The 25,749-nt window shown below is 37.2% G+C and overlaps 1 protein-coding gene across 1 annotated transcript in view; it reads left to right on the top strand.

The window, feature by feature from the left end:
• The window catches only part of LOC113513990 (gelsolin, cytoplasmic-like), a 32,725-nt gene that overhangs the window by 2,635 nt on the left and 4,341 nt on the right, over positions 1-25,749 (top strand). The window contains exons 4-18 of the mRNA XM_052892258.1: positions 4,309-4,424; positions 5,295-5,472; positions 5,785-5,876; positions 6,703-6,816; positions 9,556-9,687; positions 10,788-10,899; positions 11,254-11,374; positions 11,911-12,049; positions 19,830-19,968; positions 21,404-21,498; positions 22,086-22,211; positions 22,465-22,594; positions 22,698-22,846; positions 23,817-23,927; positions 24,629-24,754. Of these exons, the coding sequence (XP_052748218.1) occupies positions 4,309-4,424; positions 5,295-5,472; positions 5,785-5,876; positions 6,703-6,816; positions 9,556-9,687; positions 10,788-10,899; positions 11,254-11,374; positions 11,911-12,049; positions 19,830-19,968; positions 21,404-21,498; positions 22,086-22,211; positions 22,465-22,594; positions 22,698-22,846; positions 23,817-23,927; positions 24,629-24,754 (1,880 nt within the window). The remainder of the gene's footprint in view (positions 1-4,308; positions 4,425-5,294; positions 5,473-5,784; positions 5,877-6,702; positions 6,817-9,555; positions 9,688-10,787; positions 10,900-11,253; positions 11,375-11,910; positions 12,050-19,829; positions 19,969-21,403; positions 21,499-22,085; positions 22,212-22,464; positions 22,595-22,697; positions 22,847-23,816; positions 23,928-24,628; positions 24,755-25,749) is intronic.

The following is a 25,749-nucleotide window of genomic DNA, read 5'->3' as shown; positions in this document are numbered from 1 at the left end:
GTGGGCCGTCAGCTTATTTGCTGTACTAAGTTGCGTGTTAAAAAAAAGGGTGACAATGGAATGGTAACACGACTGCGCTACCATTATATGCTGGTATCCGTCAGTGAACGATGGTAGGTGAGGATGAAGTCAAGCCAGCAATGCTATTCACTAAAAATCTACCGCAACGCTGCGCCCGCCGACGAGCTCTAGGCTGATCAGCCTTGCGAACGACCGTGACTACAGCGCTGCGGTAATTGGTATTCACTAACGTGTCAAACCTCATCGACGAACTGTAGGCTGTGATAACTCGAGGCTGTGCGCACGGACGAGATAGGGCTTGCAACAAAAACCGTAAAATGAAAACGATAACTGTAGAAATATAATATTTTATTGACAAATGGAATGTTTTATTCAGTTTAGAATGTTATTTAAATAAATATTATATAAAATAAACATAAATTTATACATCAAACATTTGATTTTGTTTTTTAAAGTTAAGATTTGTTTGAATACCCTTGCTTCCATTGCCGTAAAATAAACAAATAACACTTATACGTAGGTACGTAGAGAGTATTATATTCCTTGTACTTAACATTCCAGAGGCGCACTTTTTGTATTTGTTTATTCTCTTTTAAAAATAATTAATAAAATTAACGTAACTTTACCAACGTTTTATAAGTTTGGATGTATCTATCAAATACGTAAGTAAAATGTGCTTTTTATTCACTTGTATTGTTTTTAAGGTTATATTTTTAGTAACTAAAATAAATGCATATCTCGTAACATGCCATGAAATGAGGTCCCTTCGCAAAGTAGTCGGAGATGCTGATGGATTATATAAAGAATCAGACATGGCTTGTGACAGGACATACACGAACAGAAAAAAGGATTAATTATATTTTTGTGGAGTATCTTAAATAAATAACTAATTTATAATTTTAGAATTATGTGTCTAATTGGTCTTATTGTTATTTTTAGGTCCACGCCGTCATTTGACTGACAGTATCCCGATGACACTTATCTCCTTCACAATAGCAGCCTTAACTAGAAAGAGAGTAGTCTCACAAAGATTTGTTGCCACTGAAGAGCACCGAGTAGAGACAGAACAAATTTTGATAGAGAATCAGACAACACTAGTTCATATCTTATAGCTAATGAATGAGATATGACTAAATTAAAGTCAGCCATTGTACGATTTAATTAAAAAATTTTTTAAAAAATGTCAAATAATTTTTATTCAATTAAATTTAAAATATTATAAATGTTAATTCTTTATGATTCTACCATCCATTGTGAAGAAGGGGAGAAACCTCAATTTTGGTTTTTAAAATACTAATAGATTTTACAATAATACATTTCTAAAAATATACACTGCCAAACATAACAAGAGTTATTGGAATTATTAGTTAAATCAAGTTCATTATTGAAAATATAAGATTAAATTATGTCATTTAATAGTCATTAGTAATTTTGAAATATAAGTTTCATCTTATATAATTTTCAAATAAAAACACAATTACAATAAAATTTTATAATTATAAACTTGTTTCAATTTCAAATAAATAATTTTTAATGAATATTTTTTTTAATTTCTTACTCCATACGAGGTCTGTCCGGAAAGTTCGTATAAAAGTGTTCTGGAATGCGAGAAAGAGGAGTGGGGAGGCCAGGTAAGCGCAGGACCCCTTCCTTATGTCCCTAACAATGCTTCAGTTCTGGTCTGACCGCCGTGCGGTGCGAACTGGCTTGTCACGCCATCTGTGAAGTTACCTCTTAACGAAACCCCGTCGGCATGGAGCCCGCTTCCGTTGAAGAGCAGCGCGTCGTAATCAAGTTTCTCTCGAAACTCGGCAAGAATGGCCGTGAAATTTTTGCCGATCTCAGAACAGTTTATGGGGATGATGCTGTGAAGGAACCAACCGTCCACAAGTGGCTAAAAAGATTCAGAGAGGGCCGAGAAAGCATCAAGAATTCGTCCCTCCAGGCCAGACAGTTGATGGAAAATTCTACGTCGATGTGCTCAGACGCCTCAAAGCTCGTGTGGCACGAGTTCGTCCAGAATTGGCGCGAGAGGGGCGTTGGATTCTTCACCACGACAATGCCCCTGCCCACACCTCTCTTGTTGTCCGTGAGTTTTTGAGTAAAAATTCCATTACGGTGACCGAACACCCCCCTATTCGCCGGATTTGGCCCCGTGTGACTTCTTCTTGTTCCCAAAAACCAAATTGGTACTTCGGGGGCGGCATTTGGGGGACATAAATGAGATAAAAAAAGCTACGACGGGGCAGCTGAGAAACCTACAACCAGAGGACTTTCAAGGAGCCTTCTCACAGTGGAAACGGCGTTGGCACAAGTGCATTATGTCACAGGGGGAGTACTTTGAAGGGGATAAAATTGATTTACCTGAATAATTGTAAAATAAAATTTTTAAAAAACTTTTATACGTACTTTCCGGACAAACCTCGTACTAGTTATAATATGAATTAATTATAATAATTTTAAATTAAAATATACATTTACAACATAATATAATATTAATTTTAATTCACAGGTAGACAAAAATGTAACAATAAAAAAGTATTTGAAAATAGTTTTAAGATATAAGTACAAAAAGTATAGCTAGCTTATTTTCAGACTACAAAATTTTCTTTTGTGCTTCTTCATTTTGTATAGATGATGTAACTGCATCATATTATCAGCATATCACAAACAATACAGCAATACACTACTATTATTGTGGCTGTCCAAGGGTTTGTGTCATGCTACTAAATGAGTTTCAAAATCACCTGAAAAAAAACAAGTAATGTTAATTATTTTTAATTAGCCACATAGCCAATCCTGAATTTATGTGTGTCATGTTTTTTAAAACTATGATTTTGAAACAATTTTTTATAATAGTTTCAACCTGAATGCTAAATTTAGTGGTCTAATTTAACAAAAATTAATTGACATGAATTAATAATTTACTACATGTTTAACTAAGTTGGTTTCTTTCTAACATATTAGACATAGTTATTTTTATACAAAACCAGAGGCCACTAAGCTTATGGATCACCTAATGGGAAACGGTTACCATGATCCATGAATATTTGTAACACCAGAAGTATTATTATGCATACTAGAATACTTGTTACACACCATTATTAACTAGCTAGTTGTTCCCTACACAAACATCTGCTGACACAATTAAGCTTGTCTCAATAAAATAAACAACTGCACACAATCACTGCAAAGTATTCTTTTTCCTGCTTTAAATTTATTTATGTACCTAATACCATCAATTAATAAAATTTAAGTTACAAACCTTTAGCTTTAACAACTCTCTGGAACAGGCATACATGGTGACAATTCTTTTTCTAACATATTGATTAATTCTTCAGAAAGTCGGTAATGATGAATATAATCCACATCACATAAAGTTGTTGATTGTCGGCATTTCTTACAATCATTTTCTATTTTAGCTTCTTTCAACAAATGGGTCATTACACATAAACGGGCAGCAATCGTTTTTAAACACAAATTGATAATTTCAATACAATTAATAATCACAGAATTCAAGAAACAAATAAATATATTAGATGAATACTATGCAAACAGCGTAGAAAACAAAGCTTTTGAGTTTGACATAAGAAATCGAAGCTGTAGGCTAGGCTGTCGGCGAAGGCGAGGCTGATTTTTGTTAGTGAATACCAAATACTATGGCAAAATGTCAAATCGCACAGCCATGAGTAGTTCCCGTTTATGCCGCTCGTCTTTGAGCTCGTCTTTGGGCGCTAGTGTCGCGTCTTAAGAATTAGTGAATACCATTTCAATATTTCATCGCTGCGTCAAGGCTGATGTCTAGGCTGTTTGCTTAGAGAATAGCACTACAGTTGACCCATCGTGACGAATTAATTTATTTATTTATTTAACTCTTTATTGCACCATAAATAAAAATATACAATGACAAGTGAATAAATTCAAGTGAAATACAGTAACATAAATACAGATTGAAATATACACATAAAGGTACAAAAGGCGGTCTTATCGCTAGGGCGATCTCTTACAGACAACCTTTGGTTAAAGGAGAACAGATAGAAGTGGGCAGGTGGCGAAAGAGTGAATTAATAATTTTTCGTGCATAAAATATAACAAACTACTTACTATAACAATATATATATATATATATATATATATATATATATATATATATATATATATATTGTTATAGTAAGTAGTTTGTTATATTTTATATATTTATATATATATATATATCGACCTGATAGAGCATATTGCTAGCAAAAGCTATTTGACTCTAGCGTTAATGGTTTGACTCCCTGTTTACAGCTATCAGATACCTGGAGGGAGGCAACGAATCCGGCTTCACTGAAGTGGAAACTAACGCTGGCGCTGAAAAACGTCTCCTGAAGCTGTCTGGTTGTGATAATATGAGGATTCAAGAGGTATGCTTTCCTTGTTTTATTATTAAATCTTCCATTAACTCTCCTCTGCTAAACATAGGCATCTCCCATAGCGGGGATTTGCTAGTAGTTGTCACGCTTGGCAGGCGGATTGGCAACCGCAGTTAGGCCTTCGGTGTTGTTTTAATAGAAACACTGCTGCCCATTGCTCGATCATTAAATGCCCTTAGTCTCCTCTTCCAATACCCACGGGAAAGGAAGGAATGGTCTAATCTATGCCGGGACCACACAGCGTTGTTTGGTCACGGATGATTTTTTGCAGTGCAAGGATTTGTTCCAGTGAGTGGTGACGGATCAGGATGAAAAGACAGGTCAGTTAACCTATCATGACCAACCAACCAGGTCGACCGCTGAATTCCAGGTGTACTTATCACGATGGGCTAACAGGCCTGCTTTGGGGGGAAGGGATTGTTAGCAATGGAGTATGACAGCCCCATTGCTAGCAATATATCAAATATATCAAGTCAATCTCCACGTGGTTCCCCCTGGAAACCATCGTGAACAATTTTCGTTGAATTCATCACGATGGGCTAACTGACCTGCTTCATCCTCATCTATCATCCTTTACTGGTGCCCCGCCGGTGTACACCGATAGCGCGGGTGGGGTTACTATTTTATCATCACCTATAAAAAAAAATAGACCTACCTTTTCATGCTCATCTATCGCCCCTCACTGGTGCCCCGCCAGCGTATACCAATAGCGCAGGCGGGGTTACCATTGCATTATCATCTATTAGAAAAAAAAAATGGAATCCGTGCAGACGACTTTTGTGCAAAGTCTTCCTCTGTTTGATATTTTTTGTGGATTTTAATGAATAAAACATTATTTATCAAACGTATGACCTCTGCCAGGTACCAGCCGAAGCATCATCTCTGACCAAAGACCACTGCTTCATCCTTGAAGTGGACCATGACATCTTCGTGCTGATGCCAGAAGGTGCCAAGGCCACACAGCGAAGGAAGATCATCAGCGTCGCCAACACGCTCCGTGATGATTACCATAACGGGAGAGCAACCATAGAAATTATTGGTAATTTTTTTTTTTTATTTACTACCTTTATTAGTGTGGTATTCGATTTCTCGCTGATTTTGTTTTGAACCTTCATGTGTTTAACTTCTAAACTGATGAAATTCCATACAAACTTCCAACCTTAGTTTTAGTCCTTTAGGGGTTTAATTATCAGAAATCCTTTCTTATTATTCACCTACGCTATATAAAGAAAGTATTTGTAATATTTCAAGTCTTTAGGTATAACAGTTTCGGCTGTGTGTGGCATGGATCAGACAGTCCTTGTAACACCTTACGCGGTTGTCATATTTCATCAACTTTAATGTTTTACAGACGAGTTTTCATCTGATGTTGACTTTGAGCTGTTCTTCGAGGCACTCGGATCTGGATCCAAGGACGACTTGCTTGACGATGACGCGTCTGACGTAAGTACTTTTTTTTATTATTATTATTTTAAGGGCTTTTATCTTCTTCAGGTATATCAGTCCTATTGTACCCTGAACTAATTTCTTAAACAAAACTTTATCTACTTTCCCTGGACGCGGAAAGAGAAGAATTAATGGGCATCAATAATTTACAGAGATGTTCAAAAATTTGTAATCCAACTGAGGAACACTTAATGACGTTAAAAGGGGACCAAATAGTTTGCCAATTTGCCAGTATTGTTAACATTTGTAACCTGTATTATTCTTTGAGAGTAATGTGTAGTCTAAATTGTTTAAACAATACTTAGAATGGTAAATATGCTGCTGGCCCACTTGATGGAAAGTGGTAACCATCATGGGCATCGCAGAAGGTACTGTGACACGAATACTACATGCATAGACATTTCTGAGGACTAAGATGTTATACCTCCACTATCGTAACCCACCTTTTAAATCAAAACACAGCCATGCAAGTACAACATTTGGAGATTGTTTCTCCTATGCTTACCACCAAGCAGCTTGCTCAGATGACGTGTTCTTGTGCGAAGAGCAAGATATGGCAAAGTCATTACTGTGTACTGCGACTCGAGACCTTCACGCTACGAGGGGCAGCCGCATGGCGTGTAGTGCCTACAGTGTTGGGGGCATTCATGAGCTGTATGGCTGCTTACCATCATGTGGATCAAATGTATGATTACTGATTACTTTCATCAGTACCATCTTACTGCCTGGTCTTATCCCAATTATTTCGGATAGACGTAATATGATCTTCTATACCATTCCTTTGCCCTTATTTAATTAAAAATATAACATTTTTGGTTTCCAGAGTTACACTCGAGATTCCGTGTCTACGGTGTATCTTTACAAAGTTCTACTTGGTGACGACTTGGATCTGGTCTCATTGGACAAACCGTTTAAGCAGAAGCACTTGGAATCTAGCGTAAGTAATCTCAAATATCCCGTGTAGTCCCGGCATAGAACAGGCCATCCCTTCTTTTCCTGTGGGTGTCGTAATAGGCGTCTAAGTGATAGATAGATAGATAGATACTCTTTATTGTTTCCTCCAAAAGATTACAATAGTAAACTTATTATAAATATAAATAATTACAAGAAATAATCACAATGAGAAAACAATGGGCGACCTTATCGCTAAGAGCGATCTCTTCCAGGCAACCTTTGGATGGAGAGGAGTAATTATGAACAGTTTGGTGGGAGGCACGATGAAAAATTTTGTTAGTTCTAAATATGGGAGATGTGATACATATAATAATATAAATATTATCCCTACTCATTATTATATTTATATACATACACCTACACACACATATACATATATATATATATATATATATATATATATATATATATATATACATATTATACATATACATACATGGACATAAACGCCTACACAAATACATAAAAATATATAAATACTGTTCACGAAAAGTATGCAAGTAATAAGTATGCTAACCAGACATATAAACACATTAAGGAGATGACAACTTGCTCAAATAATAGTTCTTCAGTTTTGTTTTAAAACCAGCCGTACATTTTATATTTCGTAAGGAAACTGGTAAAGCATTCCAAAGCCGTACAGCTTGCACCGTAAATGATTTGTCATAAAAATTAGAGAAATGTACCGGAATCTTCAGCTGAAGGCCCTCAGAAAACCTAAGATTAAAAGAATTGACGGTATGCAAGAATTCAAACCGCTCCTTCAGATAGTGAGGGGAAGAAGAGTTGAAAAGGGCATTGTGGAGCAGTGAAAGAATATGAGTATTCCGGCAAAAACGAATAGGAAGCCACTTGAGCTTAGTGCGAAACTCGGAAATGTGATCATATTTTCTAAGACCGAAAATAAACCTGATAAAAACATTTTGAAGACGCTCAAGTTTGTTAAGCTGGTCTTCCGTAAGATCCAGATAACAAGTATCGGCATAATCAAGAATTGGAAGTAAAAGAGATTGGGATAGCGCAATTTTGGTAGCAGTAGGAAGGAAATTACGCAGTCTACGAAGTGAGCATACAAATCCGAAAACTTTCCTGCTGACAGATTCTATTTGTGGCCGCCAAGTAAGGGAACTATCTATAATTATACCTAGATCTTTCACTGATGCACTGAAGGGGATAGCCACATTACCAAAATTTATAGGTGCCAGTGTTGAATGATCGACCTTTTGTATTAACTTAGAACTACCTACTAGAACTGCCTGAGACTTGGAAGGATTTATTTTCAGTCCAAAAGCCTTACTCCAATCACTTATATGTTTAAGATCCTTGTTTGTTAAAGCGATAGCATCCTTTAAATTATCTATAGAGGCCTGAGTATAAATTTGTAAATCGTCTGCATATAGATGGTAGAGAGAAGTTAGTTGGTCAGATATTGAGTCAATAAGAACTGAAAAAAGGAGAGGAGACAAGACGCCACCTTGCGGAACGCCAGCAAACGTATCGCACCAAGATGAATATGTATCACCTATTCGTACTCGCTGCCGGCGTCCAAACAAGTAGTCACGAATCCATTCAACTACAGGCGGAGATACGTTAAGAGAGCGTAACAGTTCTAGTAGGATATCAAAGTCAACGGTATTGAACGCATTGCTAAAATCTAGGAGCGTGAGAATGGTCAGTTGGCCGTGTTCCATACCCGATCGAATATCATCAGTAATCTTGACTAGTGCTGTTACTGTGCTATGACCGGGTCGGTAGCCAGACTGATAAGGGTTCAATAGGTTATTTTGAGTAAAAAATTTTGTCAATTGAGTATGAATAAGGCGTTCAAGCACTTTAGAAAGGAATGGTAGGATTGAGATAGGTCGCAAATCAGAGAAAGAATGAGGATTGTTCTTTTTTGGAATGGGGATAATTTGTGCTTCTTTCCAACACTTTGGAAAGGTACAAGTTTCAATGGAGCGGTTTAGGATAAAGCAAATTATAGACAATATTTCATCAAGAATCGGAATGATCATCTTACGACTGATGCAATCGCTACCTACTGCATCAGACGTTATAGAAATAATGCTCTTCTTAACGTCACACTCTGTAAATTGATTAAAAACAAATGGTGAATAGTCTGGAGTTGGAAGCGAGGAAAGATCTGCCTCCAACCGGAAAAAAAAAAAAAAAAAAAAAAAAAGTGAGGACGAGAAATGGGCAGCAACATCCCTCTTTAAAACATCTCCAAAAGCTAACTACGGTTGCCAATCCGCCTGCCAAGCGTGGTAACTACTGACAAAACTTTAGGGGGAAACTTATATTCTGTCATGTCTAATTGAAGATTATTATAATATCCATATTCATACCAAGTTCTTTACGGGGTAGGCAGTAACTCTTTTTTTTTATACCACTGAAATGCCGAACAAGTATATGGCCCACCTGATGGTAAGCAGTTTCCGTAATCTATGAATGCCTGCAATACCAGAGGCATTACGCGCGCATTGCCGAGACTGAAGAAACCTCTTTACCCATTTTTTTGAAGAACTCCATGCTGTACTCGTAGTCTTTTGGGTAAACTTCGACAGAGAGCTCATGTCATAACCTACGGAAGGAAAAATCTCTGAAACATTGCTGCTTACGACCCTCTAGGTTCTAAAGTATACGAGTGTCGATTGTGAGCTGTTTGATGGTAGAAAGTAGCCCATTATAATATCTAACGAAATATTATTCCCGTATACAGGAAGTGTATGTGCTGGATACACCATGCTCTGGAATCTACATATGGCTTGGCAATGACGTCGACGCTGAGGTGAAGAAGAATTACTTCGATATTGTACAGAAATATCTGGATGCTAAAGGGTATCCTTCTTGGGTACGTAAATTGAAAGGTCGACAAGTTTCGGGTTCTGTTCGTGATCCTTAGTAATGAACAGCTGTGATATGAGCGCGAGCCTGACATAGCCGCATATAAATGAATAAATGAGTATACTTTCTTTGCATTATACAATATAGGAAATAAGCAAGACAATAAATGTAACGATACAGTTGTATGAGTATAGTAAGGCGGTTTTATTGCTGAGAGCAATCTCTTTAAAGGAACCTTTTAGGGTAATGGACTAATTGTTGTACAAATAGGTATGATAATATTGTATAATTAAAACAGTAAAACAAAGGAAGATAATTACAAGTACTTGTTAACACATGACTAAGGATCAGGAGTTGGTCTCGAAACTAGTCGAGCTTTTTCGATCTAATTACATGTAAGTTAAACCGGTAGTAAGTAACCAGAGGGAGGCTTTGTACAAAAGTCGTTTGCTTGGCCACCTCTGTCCCATTCGTGTTTCTACCGTGAAGCAGTTGTATTTTTTGCATGACTGTTTCGATTTGTAGGGTGGGATATGGCAGTGAATTTACAGGGTACAGAGGAATAAAAACTGAGTCCTCAGGAATGGCAATGCACGGGGGGTATCATGGGCGAAACAGTATACTCTGTTATATCCATGATACTGCTCATGTGTATAGGCGTGGGTTACCACTTTCCATCAGGTGGGCCGTCAGCTTTTTTAAATCTAAGCTAAGCTACATAAAAAAAATTACATTAAAAAATAAAAAGTTTCCTAAAAAACAATAAAGTAAATTGAAATTAAAAAAATTGTACAACGCCATCTGGCTTTAAACTAAGCAGGGCTTGTACTGTGGGTATTATACAATTTCCACCACATCTTTAGGAAGATCACGCCTCGCCACACAAGGTGAGTATCCAGTGATCCGAAGGTAGTTGTCCCCTATGTTGAAACTGGGGTAAAGATGTCCGTATGTTGTCTTGATGTTTAAAGATTGTCATGCTTTAAACTGGACTTCAATTGTCTCAAACGAAACCTAATTAATGTTCAAGAACGCCTATAAAAGAACTGGACGAAGGATGATGATGAATATATCTGATGATGAAACTTAAAATACGTCATGTTACAGGTTCACGTTACCAGGGTATCAGAAGGCCTCGAGAGTTCTAACTTCAAACAATATTTCCACAACTGGGACACTGTGGGTGGCAAGTCTGTCAAGGAGTTGGTCACGGAGACAGGTGAGTATCTAAAAATGAACATTAACTGAAATACATATTTTTAATGTATATTTTTGAAGTAGTCGGTCCATCTAGTGGGGGATTGTCCTACACTACGATTCCCTGTATGGGGTCGCTATTCTAGAAACTGTCCTTCCCATCGTTTGTCGGTTCGGAGCCATTCCATTTGGCAGTCTATATATAGGGGAAACCTACGTCCAGCAGTGGGCAGTTAATGGCTGTTATGATGATGAAGATTAAATAGCTTCTGGCAAAATATATCAAACCCTTGAACTATCTTGCCCACGTCCAATTTTGTAATTCTACATTCGAAAACTTCATATTTCAAAAGCTGATCACAATATTCTCTTCCAGATGCCGGATATTACTCGGGAGACGCTGACGAATCAGCAGCAGCTGCTAAACAGATCGGGAAGAGTGCAGCCGCCAGGGGCTATATGCCTGATAACGGGGACGGGACCCTTACTGTCACCAGGTGACCTCTCAACTCTAAATTTTAACACGATTTGAATTGATAACTAAATATAGATTTGATGGGATTCTGTGAGATTTTCTCCCACCCTCCATTTATCTGTAATGGAGACTGGTACTTCCAATGCTAACAATATACCCTGAAACGTTAACCTCATCCATCGCCCTATTGGGTTGATCTCCATGCGGGACCCTCTGGAAACCATAGTGATTAATTCTTGAATTCGTCTCGATGACTAAGTGACCTGCTTTCGTCCTCATCTATCATCTCTCACTGGTGGCCCACCAGCGTATACTAATAGTATAGACGAGGGGCACCAGTAGGGGAGGAAGAAAGCAGGTCAATTGGCCCATGGTGACAGGATTATAAAGAATTAAACCAAGATGGTTTCCAAATGTAAACTGCATGGTGATCGTCGCGCTAGGGTATATTGCTAGCAATGGGGTTGTTAGATCCCCATTACTAATAATCCCTTCCCCCCCCCCCCCCCAGTAGGACATTTTACTTGTCGTACTAAGATTCAACTTTTTGATTACCAGGATCGCAGAAGGCGAAGAAGATGTGAGCGACCGCTTCGAGTCTGGTGTGTCCGTTCTCTACCAAAGTGACGTCTACGTTGTGAGGTACCAATACACGAGCGACGCCGGGGACGACGCCTATGTTATTTACACGTGGATCGTATGTACATGATTCTAATAAATACATAAGTACCACGATATATTGGAAAGCGCCATCTATTCTTAAACTAAGCAGGACCTCTAGACAAGTGACTAGCAAATTCGTCGATGGATTTAACATCGCTAGCGAGTCCGTGAGTTGGAACGAGTCACCCGGCGTTGCTATCTCATTCTGTCTCACGGACTCGCTATCGATGTCGATTTCATTGACGAATTCGCTTGCCACTTGTCTAGAGACCTAGAGCTTGTATGAGGGATACGGGAATGGAGTCTAGCAACTCTGTTGCCAATAAACCCTATCAGCTATCGCTAATAAGAAAGCCTTTGTTTTTTCTCATTGTAATTTTTTCTTGAAATTGCTCCTATCTTTTTTTTTATAAGTATCTTCTACTGAATTTATCATAGGGAGATCTGAGGAATTGTTTGGACTGATACCTGCTGCTGATTTTCACCACCGTACAACCCGCCATAAACTAAAATTTCATACCAACCATCTGGACGAGTTGCGGTCATCCACTGTACGTTTTTCAAGGCACTTTCTTCCACGCACAACCACTCTTTGGAATCAACTTCCAACAGCAGTATTTCCAAACCGATACGACATCATAACCTTCAAGGAAAGAGAATATTCCTTTTTAAAAGGCCGGCAGCACACCTGCAATGCCTTTGGTGTTGCAGGTGATCATGCGCGGCGGTAGTCACTTACCATCAGGTAAACCGCATGCTCGTTTACCTACTGTGGTGTAAAAAAAACTATTATTATTATAACAGACTTTAACATATACGTCATTCGACCGGTATATTTATTTCTTTATAGGATCACCAACATAAGATACAGCGAAACATTTCAATACAATACACTGGTAGATTAGATCTAACTGTTCTTAGATTTATAGGCGACCACAGCATGCCTTGTGTTTGATAAACATTAAAATAGAATTAAATTATTAATTAAATTAAATATAAATTTATAACTGAAATATACGGACTTTGCTATATATTACTCGCACCTAGTTTTTTTTTGTCTTCTTTATGGAACTTAAAATGGCAGAAAATTGTTAGTAATACACTATGAGGCCAACTTCTACCTGGATCTCCCTGGAGACCATTATGGTTAAGTCTTAGTAAATTCATTACAATAGGCCAACTGTCCAGCTATTGTACCTCGTTGACTACCGACAGCGCGGGCGGGATTACTATTGAATAGTCATTGAAATAAAAATAGTCTATACAAACTCGCCTAGATAAATCGTGTGGACATTGAAAACAATGCACACCTTTTTGGGTAAGTTTCAATAAGGATATTCATAAAAAAACTTACGCAAGTAGATTTAAGACTTTGTTTATAATATATTTTATAATTTACTGATGTTGCCAAAAACCTGTAAAAAGCTATTAAAACAACATAATGATGGATACTTCTTATAGACAAGAGCCCACAACTTGCCCAGTGATAGAAATGAAACATATCTATTGAGGCATTTGCAGCACTTTTTCTAAAGAAAACTGCATTTGCATCTGCCAACAGGAAATATCTTCTCACCGCGTCGGTTTCAGTTATTGATGAATATTTCTTATGACAAGATTCTGTAACTTGCCTTTTGATAGAATTATAACACATCACTGGAAAAGTGGCAGCACTTATTCTAAAGAAAAATACACTCGTACATTTGACGTATTGCTTCCCATTGATGATGAATATTTTTTTACTAACAAGAATCTGCAACTCTCCCAGTGATAGAATTTTAACATATCTACTGAAAAAGTTGCAGCATTTGTTGTAAAGGAAAAACTCGTACTTGTCAATAGGAATTTTCATGTCAACGCATTGTTTCCAATAGATGATGAACATTTCTTACAAACAAGAGCCAACAACATACCCAGTGATAGAATTGTAACATATCTACTGAGGCAGTTGTGGCACTTGTTCTAAAGAAAACTACACTCACATATGCCAACAGGAAATATCTTCTCGATGTACTGCTTCCAGTAGATGCTGAATATTTCTTACAAACAAGAGCCAACAACGTGCCCAGTGATAGAATTTTAACATATCTACTGAAGCAATTGTGGCACTTGTTCTAAAGAAAACTGCACTTTTACAAGACAACAGGAAATATCTTCTCAATGCGTTGGCTTCAATTACTGATGAATATTTCTTACGACAAGAGACTGCAACTTTCCCTTGGATAACATTTATAACATATCACTGGAAAAGTTGCAGCACTTATTTAAAGAAAAATACACCCATACATTTCATGAATTGCTTCCAACAGATGCTGAATATTTCTTACAAACAAAAGTCTGCAAGTGTCTCAGTGATAGAATTGTAACGTATCTACTGAAAAAGTTGCAGCACTTGTTGTAAGGAAAAATACACTTGCCAACAGTTGCTGTCGTCTCGATATGCTATTTTCAGTTGTCTGTCGTGTCTAACCAGTAAGCGCTGGACCCCTGCAAACAAATGCTAACATGTTTGCAGGTGACCGAGCACTGCTGGCCTAACACACGTTTTATATATTGTGACATATTCTTGACGAAAACACCTTGATACAGCTTCTGTTCAGAAAAAAAAATACATTTGTATACGACAATATAAAATGTTACGACAAAATTAAATAAATTCTTTCTACAAATAAGGGACTAATTTCCAGTGAAAGCAAAAAAAGTTACAACTCCACTTTTTAAGAAAACTATTTCGTAGTAAATGTCACAACATAACGATGCATACTTCTTATAAACAAGAGCCAACAACATACCCAGTGATAGAATTGTAACGTATCTACTGAGGCAGTTGTGGCACTTGTTCTAAAAGAAATTGCACTCGTATATGCTAACAGGAAATATCTTCTCGATGTACTGCTTCCAGGAGATGCTGTATATTTCTTACAAACAAGAGTCTGCAACTCCTCCAGTGATAGAATTGTAACATGTCTACTGAGAAAGTTGCAGCATTTGTTGTAAAGAAAACTGCACTCGCATATGCCAACAGGAAATGTCTTCTCGATGTATTGCTTCCAACAGATGCTAAATAGTTCTTATAAAAAAGAGTAAGTTTATTTGAACAAATAATATTTATATCTAGCTGACCCCGCAAACATCGTACCCCCTAACAGTGGTTATTTTTTTTTTATTCTGTATTACTTCTCATTAATAATGCATTACTTCTAATTGATGATGAATATTTTTTACAAACAAGAGTCTGCAAGTGTCTCAGTGATAGAATTGTAACGTATCTACTGAAACAGTAGCAGCATTTGTTGTAAAGAAAAATGCACTCGCATATGCCGACAGGAAATGTCTTCTCGATGTACTGCTTCCAACAGATGCTGAATATTTCTCATAAACAAGAGCCAACAACGAGCCCAGTGATAGAATTGCAACATATCTACTGAAGCAGTTGTGACACTTGTTCTAAAGAAAACTGCACTCGCATATGCCAACAGGAAATATCTTCTCGATGTACTGCTTCCAGTAGATGCTGAATATTTCTTATAAACAAGAGCCAACAACGTGCCCAGTGATAGAAATGTAACATATCTACTGAGACAGTTGCAGCATTTGTTGCAAAGAAAACTGCATTCGCATATGCCAACAGGAAATATCTTCTCGATGTACTGCTTCCAGTAGATGCTGAATATTTCTTATAAACAAGAGCCAACAACGTGCCCAGTGATAGAAATGTAACATATCTACTGAGAAAGTTGCAGCATTTGTTGCAAAGAAAACTGCACTCGTATATGCCAACAGAAAATATCTTCTCGATGTACTGCTTCCAGTAGATGCTGTATATTTCTTACAAACAAGAGCCAGCAACATACCCAGTGATAGAATGGTAACATATCTACTGAGGCAGTTGTGACACTTGTTCTAAAGAAAACTGCACTCACATATGCCAACAGCAAATATCTTCTCGATGTACTGCTTCCAGTAGATGCTGAATATTTCTTATAAACAAGAGCCAACAACGTGCCCAGTGATAGAAATGTAACATATCTACTAAGAAAGTTGCAGCATTTATTGTAAAGAAAACTGCACTCGTATATGCCAACAGGAAATATCTTCTCGATGTACTGCTTCCAGTAGATGCTGAATATTTCTTATAAACAAGAGCCAACAACGTACCCAGTGATAGAAATGTAACATATCTACTGAGGCAGTTGTGGCACTTGTTCTAAAGAAAACTGCACTCGTATATGCCAACAGGAAATATCTTCTCGATGTACTGCTTCGACTAGATGCTGAATATTTCTTACTAACAAGAGCCGACAACGTACCCAGTGATAGAAATGTAACATATCTACTGAGGCAGTTGCAGCACTTGTTGTAAAGAAACCAATTTCAGTTTTGATGCATAAAGTTCATAATCAGTTATACAATTACATAGACATATAAGAAACTTAAAAAGAGAATATAATATTGTTACTTACCTCTATACAGCAACGGTGTATATCACTTTTGGAATTTAATTTGGAACCATAACTCCCGATAATTTCTGTCTAGTTTCACAGAGGTGCGTACGCGTCGGGGATCAGATTGAGACTGACTAATTTGGGCCGCAGCCCTTATTTATACCCAAATAGTAGGAATAGTCCCTTTTGTTATTCCTTGCGAGTAATTAGCTAATTACCTGGCGAGGTGCAAATATAATTATAATGAGACATTAGCGATAAGAAATGCATTACTGTTAATGTGCTATTGAATATCGGCGTTTGTCATAATTTAGTTTTATTACTCGGTTACAAATTTGTTGAAGAAGTAAATGCATTAGCAGTTGTTATTATTATAACATATTCGTGTAATATTTCCAAATTATTTCTTATTGCATTCCGTATTGTGGTTGGTAGATAACATTTCAACTTCCTTTGTGGCGTTTGTTGTGCACAGCGAGTAGGAGAGAGGAGGACAACCCTTTTCCTCACTTCAGATATAGTTCAAGAGTTTCTTACAATATTATCCAATCATTGAAATTATTTCCTCAAAACGTTAGCCTCCCCTTTGGGGGGTTTTGCCAGTAGTTACAACGCTTGGTTTTGGAACTTAAAATACACACGGGTGGACATTTTTACAACATTTTACATTTTTATCTGAGTCTACCTATTTACCTATTACATAGATGTACCCGCTTCCACCTGTCCCTCTCCCGCACCGCTACAATGTCTGTCTAGCTAGCCACGCAGCCGACACGGCGCGGGCGGCGGGCGGCGCCTTTTCTATATCTAACTTTTTAACATAATATCTTTCGAATGGAATATACCTACAATTTGAAAAATTCAAAAGTAATCTGCAGGTATTGAAACAGTTTTGCATACAAAATAATTTATTTGGATAAGGATTAATAAATAGGTAAGAATAACATGTACAACGCGACAGTGTTATTTTTTCTATTTCTATGACTTATTAAATTCGTAATATCTATTGAATGAAATAGCCGATTTGAACAATTCAAAAAGTAATCTACATAAATTGAAACAGTTTTTAAAACAATATGATTTATTTGGATAAGGATTTAAACAGATGTATGAATAACATGGTGTAATTTTGGTCAGTATTTCTATTAACTTTTAAAATGTAAAAAGTGGTTATTGCGACATAACGATAATAGTTAGACATATGCATCGGGAAGTTTTTTGTAGTTATCGATATTTTCTTTAATATTGTAGAACATACTTTTATTCTATCACCAATAGTGTCCGCAGTGCACGCGACCAAAGATATTTTATAGTATTTTCTTACACCTCGAGTTACGTTACTAAAGTTTTAGTAAGGAACCCTAATCTTTTCTAGCAATAAATATAGTCTATGTTACTCAGAGTGAATGTAGGTTTCTAATGGTGAAAGAATTTTTTAAATCAGCAAAGTAGTTTTTCAGTTAATTCATTACAAACATACATACACACAAAAATACAAATCTTTCCTCTTTATAATATTAGTGTAGATTTGAATACTGAAGAATTGCATAAGGAGAGATTTTTTGCGTGGAACTTCATATTATGAATCATTCGATACTTTCTTTGATCATATTTTAAGTTTAAAAGGTTAAAAGTTTTTTAAAGGTTTTCTCAACAGACTATAGCATGGGATTCTTCAAAAGGGGGGTAAAGAGATTTCTTTAGGGTCGGCAACTCACCCATCATCCCTCACTGGTGCCCCGCCAGCGTATACCATTAGCGCAGGCGGGGTTACCATTCCATTGTCATCCATTGAAAAATATCCATATTATAAGGGAATCTACAAAATCATAATATTATTTTGTAGACAAAAAAACTATCGTAGAAGCTTAAAACGTAGACCATTCGACGCAGAAAAATCAGGCAATTCGAATGGTATATAGAAGTCAATTTCGCAAGTTTTCTCGCTTAGTTAATTACAAGCGACAAATTATTAGAACTATCTCAATAGTGTCCTCAGACAGAAGGGGAAAAATGTTGGGACACTTGATACGACACGACCAACTTATGAACATTATAATAGAAGGTAAGATAGAAGGAAGAAGGGGAAGAGGGAGACCAAGGCATAGTTACAGCAGGCAGATCAAGGAAGCAGTTGGTGTCGTGTCGTATCAAGAGGTGAAGGGACTCGCTGACAATCGTAGTGAGTGACAAGAGCTCCACCGACAAGAGCGCAGCTCTTAAATAGGATAGATAGATAGTCAATTTTGCGGTTCAACCGTCGATATAAATAAATAAATAACCTACGTCGGGACCACACAGCCGGTTACGCATTATTCATATAACCTCGCAGCAAATATTCATATTTTTTTTTGATGGGCGAAAATGGTATGGTATCCCCGCCTGCGCTAACGGTATACGCTGGCGGAGCACCAGTGAAGGGTGATAGATGAGAATGAAAACAGGCCAGTTAGCACATCATGATGAATTCATCAGGAACTAACCACGATAGTTTCCAGGGGGAACCGCGTGGAAGTCGACCTGGTTGGGTATAATATTCATCTACAAATATGTTTTGTCACTTTCCACCGTAAGCAATTAGTGACTTAGCGAAGAGCCATTACGTTATCAGTCAAATGGATCGTTCTATTGATTCTCGTATTATTTATTTAAATACAACCATTACACGCTGGTGTTGATGACTAGTAAGTTACAATGCAATATTAGTCATTGCAAATGCACTTTAAATTAATTTAGCTACATCTATACTTACATTACCAGAGGGAGACTTGGTACAAAAGTCGTGAAGCAGTTGTGTTTGCATGGCTGTGTTTCGATTTGTAGGGTGGGATATGGCAGTGAATTTACAGGGTATATATATATATATATATATATATATATATATATATATATATATATATATATATATATATATATATATATATCTTTATTGCACTTGTAAGTTACATATAAAATAATGTATTCGTAAATATTGTAATCAACCCAATACAGTTAGAAAGCATTTCGTTAGCGGGCAGCTGAAGTGCTACAACTATTAATACATAAACAAATATACAGTTATATAAAATATATAATAAAATATTACATAAATACATACACTATAAATACATATGATACCTACCTACTTATATAATAAATGTTAAAATAAATGAATATACTACTTACATTAGAAAATTTAGTTTAAAAATTTTAAGATTTGACAGCTCGGTTAGAAAATTTCTTCGTCTACTTTTAATTTTATCATCACCGTTATTTCAGCTATCATCTGTCATATAGACTGCCATAAATAACGGTCCTGAACCACCTGCATCAACTAACTCGCTGCATTTTTTTTTATATTAACATTTTCTTTTCTCTGTATCCATTTAGGGCACTGATGCATCAGCAGACGACAAGGCAGCTGCCAGCACCCTCGCCTCCCAGTTGGAGGATGATCTGGACGGCAACGTGACCGTCGTGAAAGTCCCCCAAGGGAAGGAACCGAAGCACTTCCTGAGTATCTTCAAAGGTATTTCAAACTATATTTCTGCGACCGATGTAAACCTATGTCAAGTCGTCATCATCGTCATGTCTGCCTTGAACTGTCTACTGCTGAACGTAAGCCAACCCCTTGGGGATTTCGCCAGTAACTAGTTATTGGCAGGCGGTCTGGCAACCGCAGTTAAGTTTTAGAGATGCTTTAAGTGGGACGCCCACTTTTGCCTGCTGAAAATCAACGCTATAGCTCCTCAGCTGTAGCGTAACACTGAGCGGGGACCATTTGCTCAAACATTGCGTAATACCCGAGGGCCTACCATGAAATGTTTTCCGAAATTTCGGAGCGACACGAAACAGAAATTTGATGTTAAAATTACCTAATACATGCCGTTTGGAAATATTAAAAATGTTAAAATATTGTTCCTTAGTACTTTTATGGTAGAGGATGTATGACGAACGAAATGTTAAACACCATTTATTGGTCCGATTTTGGTATAAACAAAGATACGAGAAATTGATAAATATAAATAAATAATAGTTCATTCATTCATACATTAAAACTAATGAACTATTATTTATTTATTTTATTTAAACAAATTGTGTCCCAAAAAATAACTATCCAAAAAAAAAACTAAACTGTTGAATCGATTTTGATATTTTTTCCATGGGACCCATTGAATAGTGATTCCCTTTAGATAAAAAAAAGAATTTTCCAGATCGGTTTATAAATTGCTGTATTTTTTTTTTAAATCGCCACGGGTGTTTGGTAATGAATAAATATTGTTATTTATGGATTTAGCCAGTAGTTGCCAAGCGTTTGCCACGCTTGGCAACTACTACGGTCTAACAACAACAACACACTACGGTCTAAATACCCTCCAATAGTATATACCATAAGTGACGGCCCTGTTCGATATGACAGTCTATGACGGATATCTATTTTCGGGGCATTTGTGTGGAAACATTCTGTCTATATAATCTAAAACTTGACCAATCAAATTATGGAATCGATTATTTTAATTTAAATAATTAATTTAATTTCAAACTGTTTATAATTACATCTCTCCATCCGAGGGTTGCCTGGAAGAAATGACTTTTAGTGATAAAGTCACCCATTTGTTTTCCACTGTGATTATTTCTTGTAATTTGTTTGTATTGTACTCTTTTGAAGGAAACAATAAAGAATATCTATCTATCTATCTATGTTCAACAGTAGATAGCATAATATATATTTACAGTGTGATCCTGACATAAAATGGGCCATCGCTTCCTTTCCTGTGTGTGTCCTAAGAGGCGACTAAGGGAGGGCGAGGGATGGGCAGCAGCGTCCCTCTTAAAACATCACCAAAGCCTAACTGCGGTTGCCAATGCGCCTGTAAAGTGTGGCGACCAAAACCCCCAAGGGGCAGACTTACGTCCAGCAGTGGGCAGTTAACGACTGATATATAATTCTTCTTTCTTTGCAGGCAAATTGGTGATTCTATTTGGCAACAAAGATGGTGATTACAAACCGAATAATTCCAGAAATACATACGACGATGACAGAATCCGTCTATTTAAGGTAAGTTCTTTTTAATGGATGATAACGGAATGTTTATCCCGCCGTACCATCCCACCGCAATGATTATTATTATATTATTTTTATTACATTATTATATATATATATATATATATATATATATATATATATATATATATATATATATATATATATATATATATATATATATATGTACATGTATCTTTTTTTTATCTTTTTTCACTTTGCATTTGTGTCTTTTGCTGTTTGTGTGCTGTAAGTGATGCAAATAAATTATCTATCTATCTATCTATTTTCTTTATCTATTTTTTTTTTATGAGTAAAATTCCCAGGTTGAAAAAAATTGCCAGAATAGTGTAATAATTAAAATAGATTTGTAGATTTTAGTTTTTATGATTAAGGGTTGTTTTTTTAATGAATGATAATGGAATGGTAACCCTAACGGATTATGCTGGCGGGACACCAGTAAGTAAAAAAAAACAGAGGGCTTTTTTTAAATGGATTATAATGGAATGGTAACCCCGTTTGGGTATTTTGGTGGGAATAGGGCCAGTGGTCCCTGTAGTTCCGTATCTGATAACAGCGAAGTCACTGTCTACATATTTCAGGTGGAAGGCACAGAGCTAGGTGTGGACATGAGAGGGGTTCAGGTCGTGGAATCAGCAGACAGTCTGGAGGACGATGCGGTCTTCGTGTTGGAGACCCCTGACGCTTACTATATTAGGATCGGAAAGGTAACGCTGTACGAATTATCATATATACTAATTTTTTTTTATGCAACTTAGAATGGCAAACAAGCTGACGGTTCACCTGATGGAAAGTGGTAACCGTCGCCTATAGACATGAGCAGTACCATGGACATAACAGAGCATACTGTTTCGCCCATGTTACCCCCCATGCGTTGCCATTCCCGAGGACTTAGGTGTTATTCCTCTGTACCCAGTAATAATACGCTTCCCCTGCAGTCGTAATTATATGTCGTTACAGGAATCGAGTCCGGAAGAGGCAGAGGCCGCTGAGAAGTTCATCGACTCGATTATCTCTGAGGAATTGGAGCAGGCGGAGGTCGTCAAAGTGGAACAAGACGAAGAACCTGATGAATTCTGGAATGCCCTAGGTATATTATCTTTAAAATTATAAATTATGCCGGATGGTTGCCAACCCGCTTACCAAGCTCGGCAACTGCTGGAGCTATATATATCATTGACTTCTACTAACAGGTGGACCTCCTGAAGAGAAAGAAGACGCATCCGGCTGGCGGAAGGCCGTCAGCAGACGAGTGACCACCCCAACCACCTTGACCGCGGTCACCGTCACCGTCACAGGGAAGATCAAGTTTGAGGAGCTTCCACCAGACTTCACGCAGCAGGTACAGCAGGCATTCAACAAGTAGATTGATATTAGAGATGAGTAAAATCCGATATCTATGTATTGAGATGCTTCTAGAAATTGATGGCCAGCCATTATGATATCGCCCATACAAGTGTTTTTTTAAATTGTGATAATGGAATGATAACCCCGCCTACGCTATCATTATACACTGGCGGGGCACCAGTGAGGGATGGTAGGTGAGGATCAGGACAGGTCAGTTAACCTATCGTGACATATTGAACAAGAAGTAGTCACGAATTTGCCATAATAAAAGACGATTTTTATGGTATGTGGTACTAGTGTTGCAGGCGTCTAGAGGCTACAGTAACCATTTACCATCATACGGGCTGTATGCTTGTTTGCCACATTCGTGGTATAAAAAATAATATTATAAACTTTTCAATCTCTTTCATTTGATACCCATATTAACAGGATTAACTTATCTATACATCATCCGCCATCTTGTGGCGGCAGCCATTTTGAATGTATTACAATAATGATTGTTATAATACAATTTACCAGAGGGAGACTTTGTACAAAAGTCGATTCATTGGGTACCTCTGTCCCATTCGTGTTTCTATCATGAAGCAGTTGTGTTTGCATGGCCGTGTTTCGGTTTGAAGGGTGGTTATATGGCGTGATTTTACAGGGTACAGAGAAATAACACCTGAGTCCTCAGGAATGGTAACGCATGGGGGGTATCATGGGCGAAACAGTATACTCTGTTATGTCCATGGTACTGCTCATGTCTGTAGGCGACGGTTACCACTTTCCATCAGGTGGGCCGTCAGCTTGTTTGCCATTCTCAGTTGTATATATATAAAAAAAGAAACAATATTGTCACCAAAAACAAAAGTATATGTGAATTTTCGCATCAAATAACTCTCAATCAGATTTCAAGAAGTAGTCCTAAATCTCCTTGCGATTTGACGTTAATAAAATTATTGTAAAAACATTATTTCCCTCAGGATCTGTCAGATGATGGAGTATACGTACTTGACACTGGTGAAGAGTTATACTTGTGGCAGGGGAGCAATATTCCTGAGAGAATCAAGACAGCTAGGAGTCAGATTGTCGAGGTAAAGTGATGTTTTATAGTTGAAATGAGATGGTAACCATTAAGAGACTACCGACTAAACCGTCTTTAAAAAAAACATTCATAGATAGATACTCTTTATTGTTTTCTCCATAAGATTACAATAGTAAACTTATTATAAATATAAACAATTACAAGAAATAATCACAATGAGAGAACAATGGGCGACCTTATCGCTAAGAGCGATCTCTTGCAGCCAACCTTTGGATGGAGAGGAGTAATTATAAACAGCTCTTTTTTTTACTTTATCCGAACAGTAAGTACTTTATATTATTCTCAATTTTGCGTATAATATAGTATATTTTAAATGTGTTAGTATATTTGTTATTTATATATTATAAATTTTTATTTATAAATAAACTTTTTTTGTACAATTGTTTTTTTTTTATTTGTATTTTTTAGTGCTGGTAATTTTGTTCATACGTGATTAAAATGCCTAAATCGGGAAGCTTTTGCGACTTGCCATTAGACAAAATGCCAATAACTGGTTGTTTAAAATTTGCTTAAGTTGTTACGCAAGGCCCCGGGCGTTTGCACTGTTCGCCACCACCTAGGGCCGCCGATGATAACGGCTGGTATGATGATGAAGATGAAGATGATGGTGATGAATTACTATCTCCAATACTTTTCACCTTAGTTCATGGTCATTAAATTACTTGATTAAAATGTTTATGAATCTTATAGGAATACATAGAGGACGATGGCCTGGAGCGTACAGTGGACAACGCTATAGTGGTAACTGTGAAGCAGGGGAGGGAACCTGCTGTCTTTAAGAAGCTCTTCCCGAGTTGGGACCCCGATATGTGGGAGGTAAAGGTTTTTTTTTTTTTATACAACTTAGAATGGCAAACAAGCTGACGGTCCACCTGATGGAAAGTGGTAAACGTCGCCTATAGACATGAGCAGTACCATGGACATAATAGAGTATACTGTTTCGCCTGTGATACCCCCCATGCGTTGCCAGTCCTAAGGACTCAGGTGTTATTCCTCTGTACCCAGTAAATTCACGCCATATCCCACCCTTCAAACCGAAACACAAAATTCCATATATACAACTTAAAAGATATTTTTAATGATGTTTAGAATGGCAAACAAGGTGACGATCCGCCTGATGGAAAGTGCTTACCGTCGTCTATATACTGTTACACATATGGCAACCCTATCCCATTTAGATGGACGTTGCAATTATAGATGGCAACACTATTAAAAAAAAAAAGATTACATATGGACGCTCCTCAATTACTTTGCTTTATAAAAGTTGGTGAATGTTTTTTGTAATTAACTTTTGGAAAATAATAATTATAAAAGCCATTCCGCCTGCCCTATCATATAGAATATACATATGAACAATACCATGGATATAACAGAAAATACTGTATCGCCCATGATACTCCATTGCCATTCCTAAGGACTATGGTATTATACCTCCGTTCCCGATAATTTACATATTCCACCATTCAAACGGACACAGCCATGCAAATACGAGGTTTGTCCGGAAAGTACGTATAAAAGTTTTTTAAAAATTTTATTTTACAATTATTCAGGTAAATCAATTTTATCCCCTTCAAAGTACTCCCCCTGTGACATAATGCACTTGTGCCAACGCCGTTTCCACTGTGAGAAGGCTCCTTGAAAGTCCTCTGGTTGTAGGTTTCTCAGCTGCCCCGTCGTAGCTTTTTTTATCTCATTTATGTCCCCCAAATGCCGCCCCCGAAGTACCAATTTGGTTTTTGGGAACAAGAAGAAGTCACACGGGGCCAAATCCGGCGAATAGGGGGGTGTTCGGTCACCGTAATGGAATTTTT

The sequence above is a fragment of the Galleria mellonella genome, unplaced genomic scaffold (assembly GCF_026898425.1).
Source record: "Galleria mellonella isolate WM207_F2 unplaced genomic scaffold, CSIRO_AGI_GalMel_v1 utg150, whole genome shotgun sequence".
In the NCBI taxonomy this organism is placed as follows: domain Eukaryota; kingdom Metazoa; phylum Arthropoda; class Insecta; order Lepidoptera; family Pyralidae; genus Galleria; species Galleria mellonella.
The sequence above is the reverse complement of the archived record's forward strand: the minus strand, read 5'-3'. Positions and strand labels throughout refer to the sequence as shown.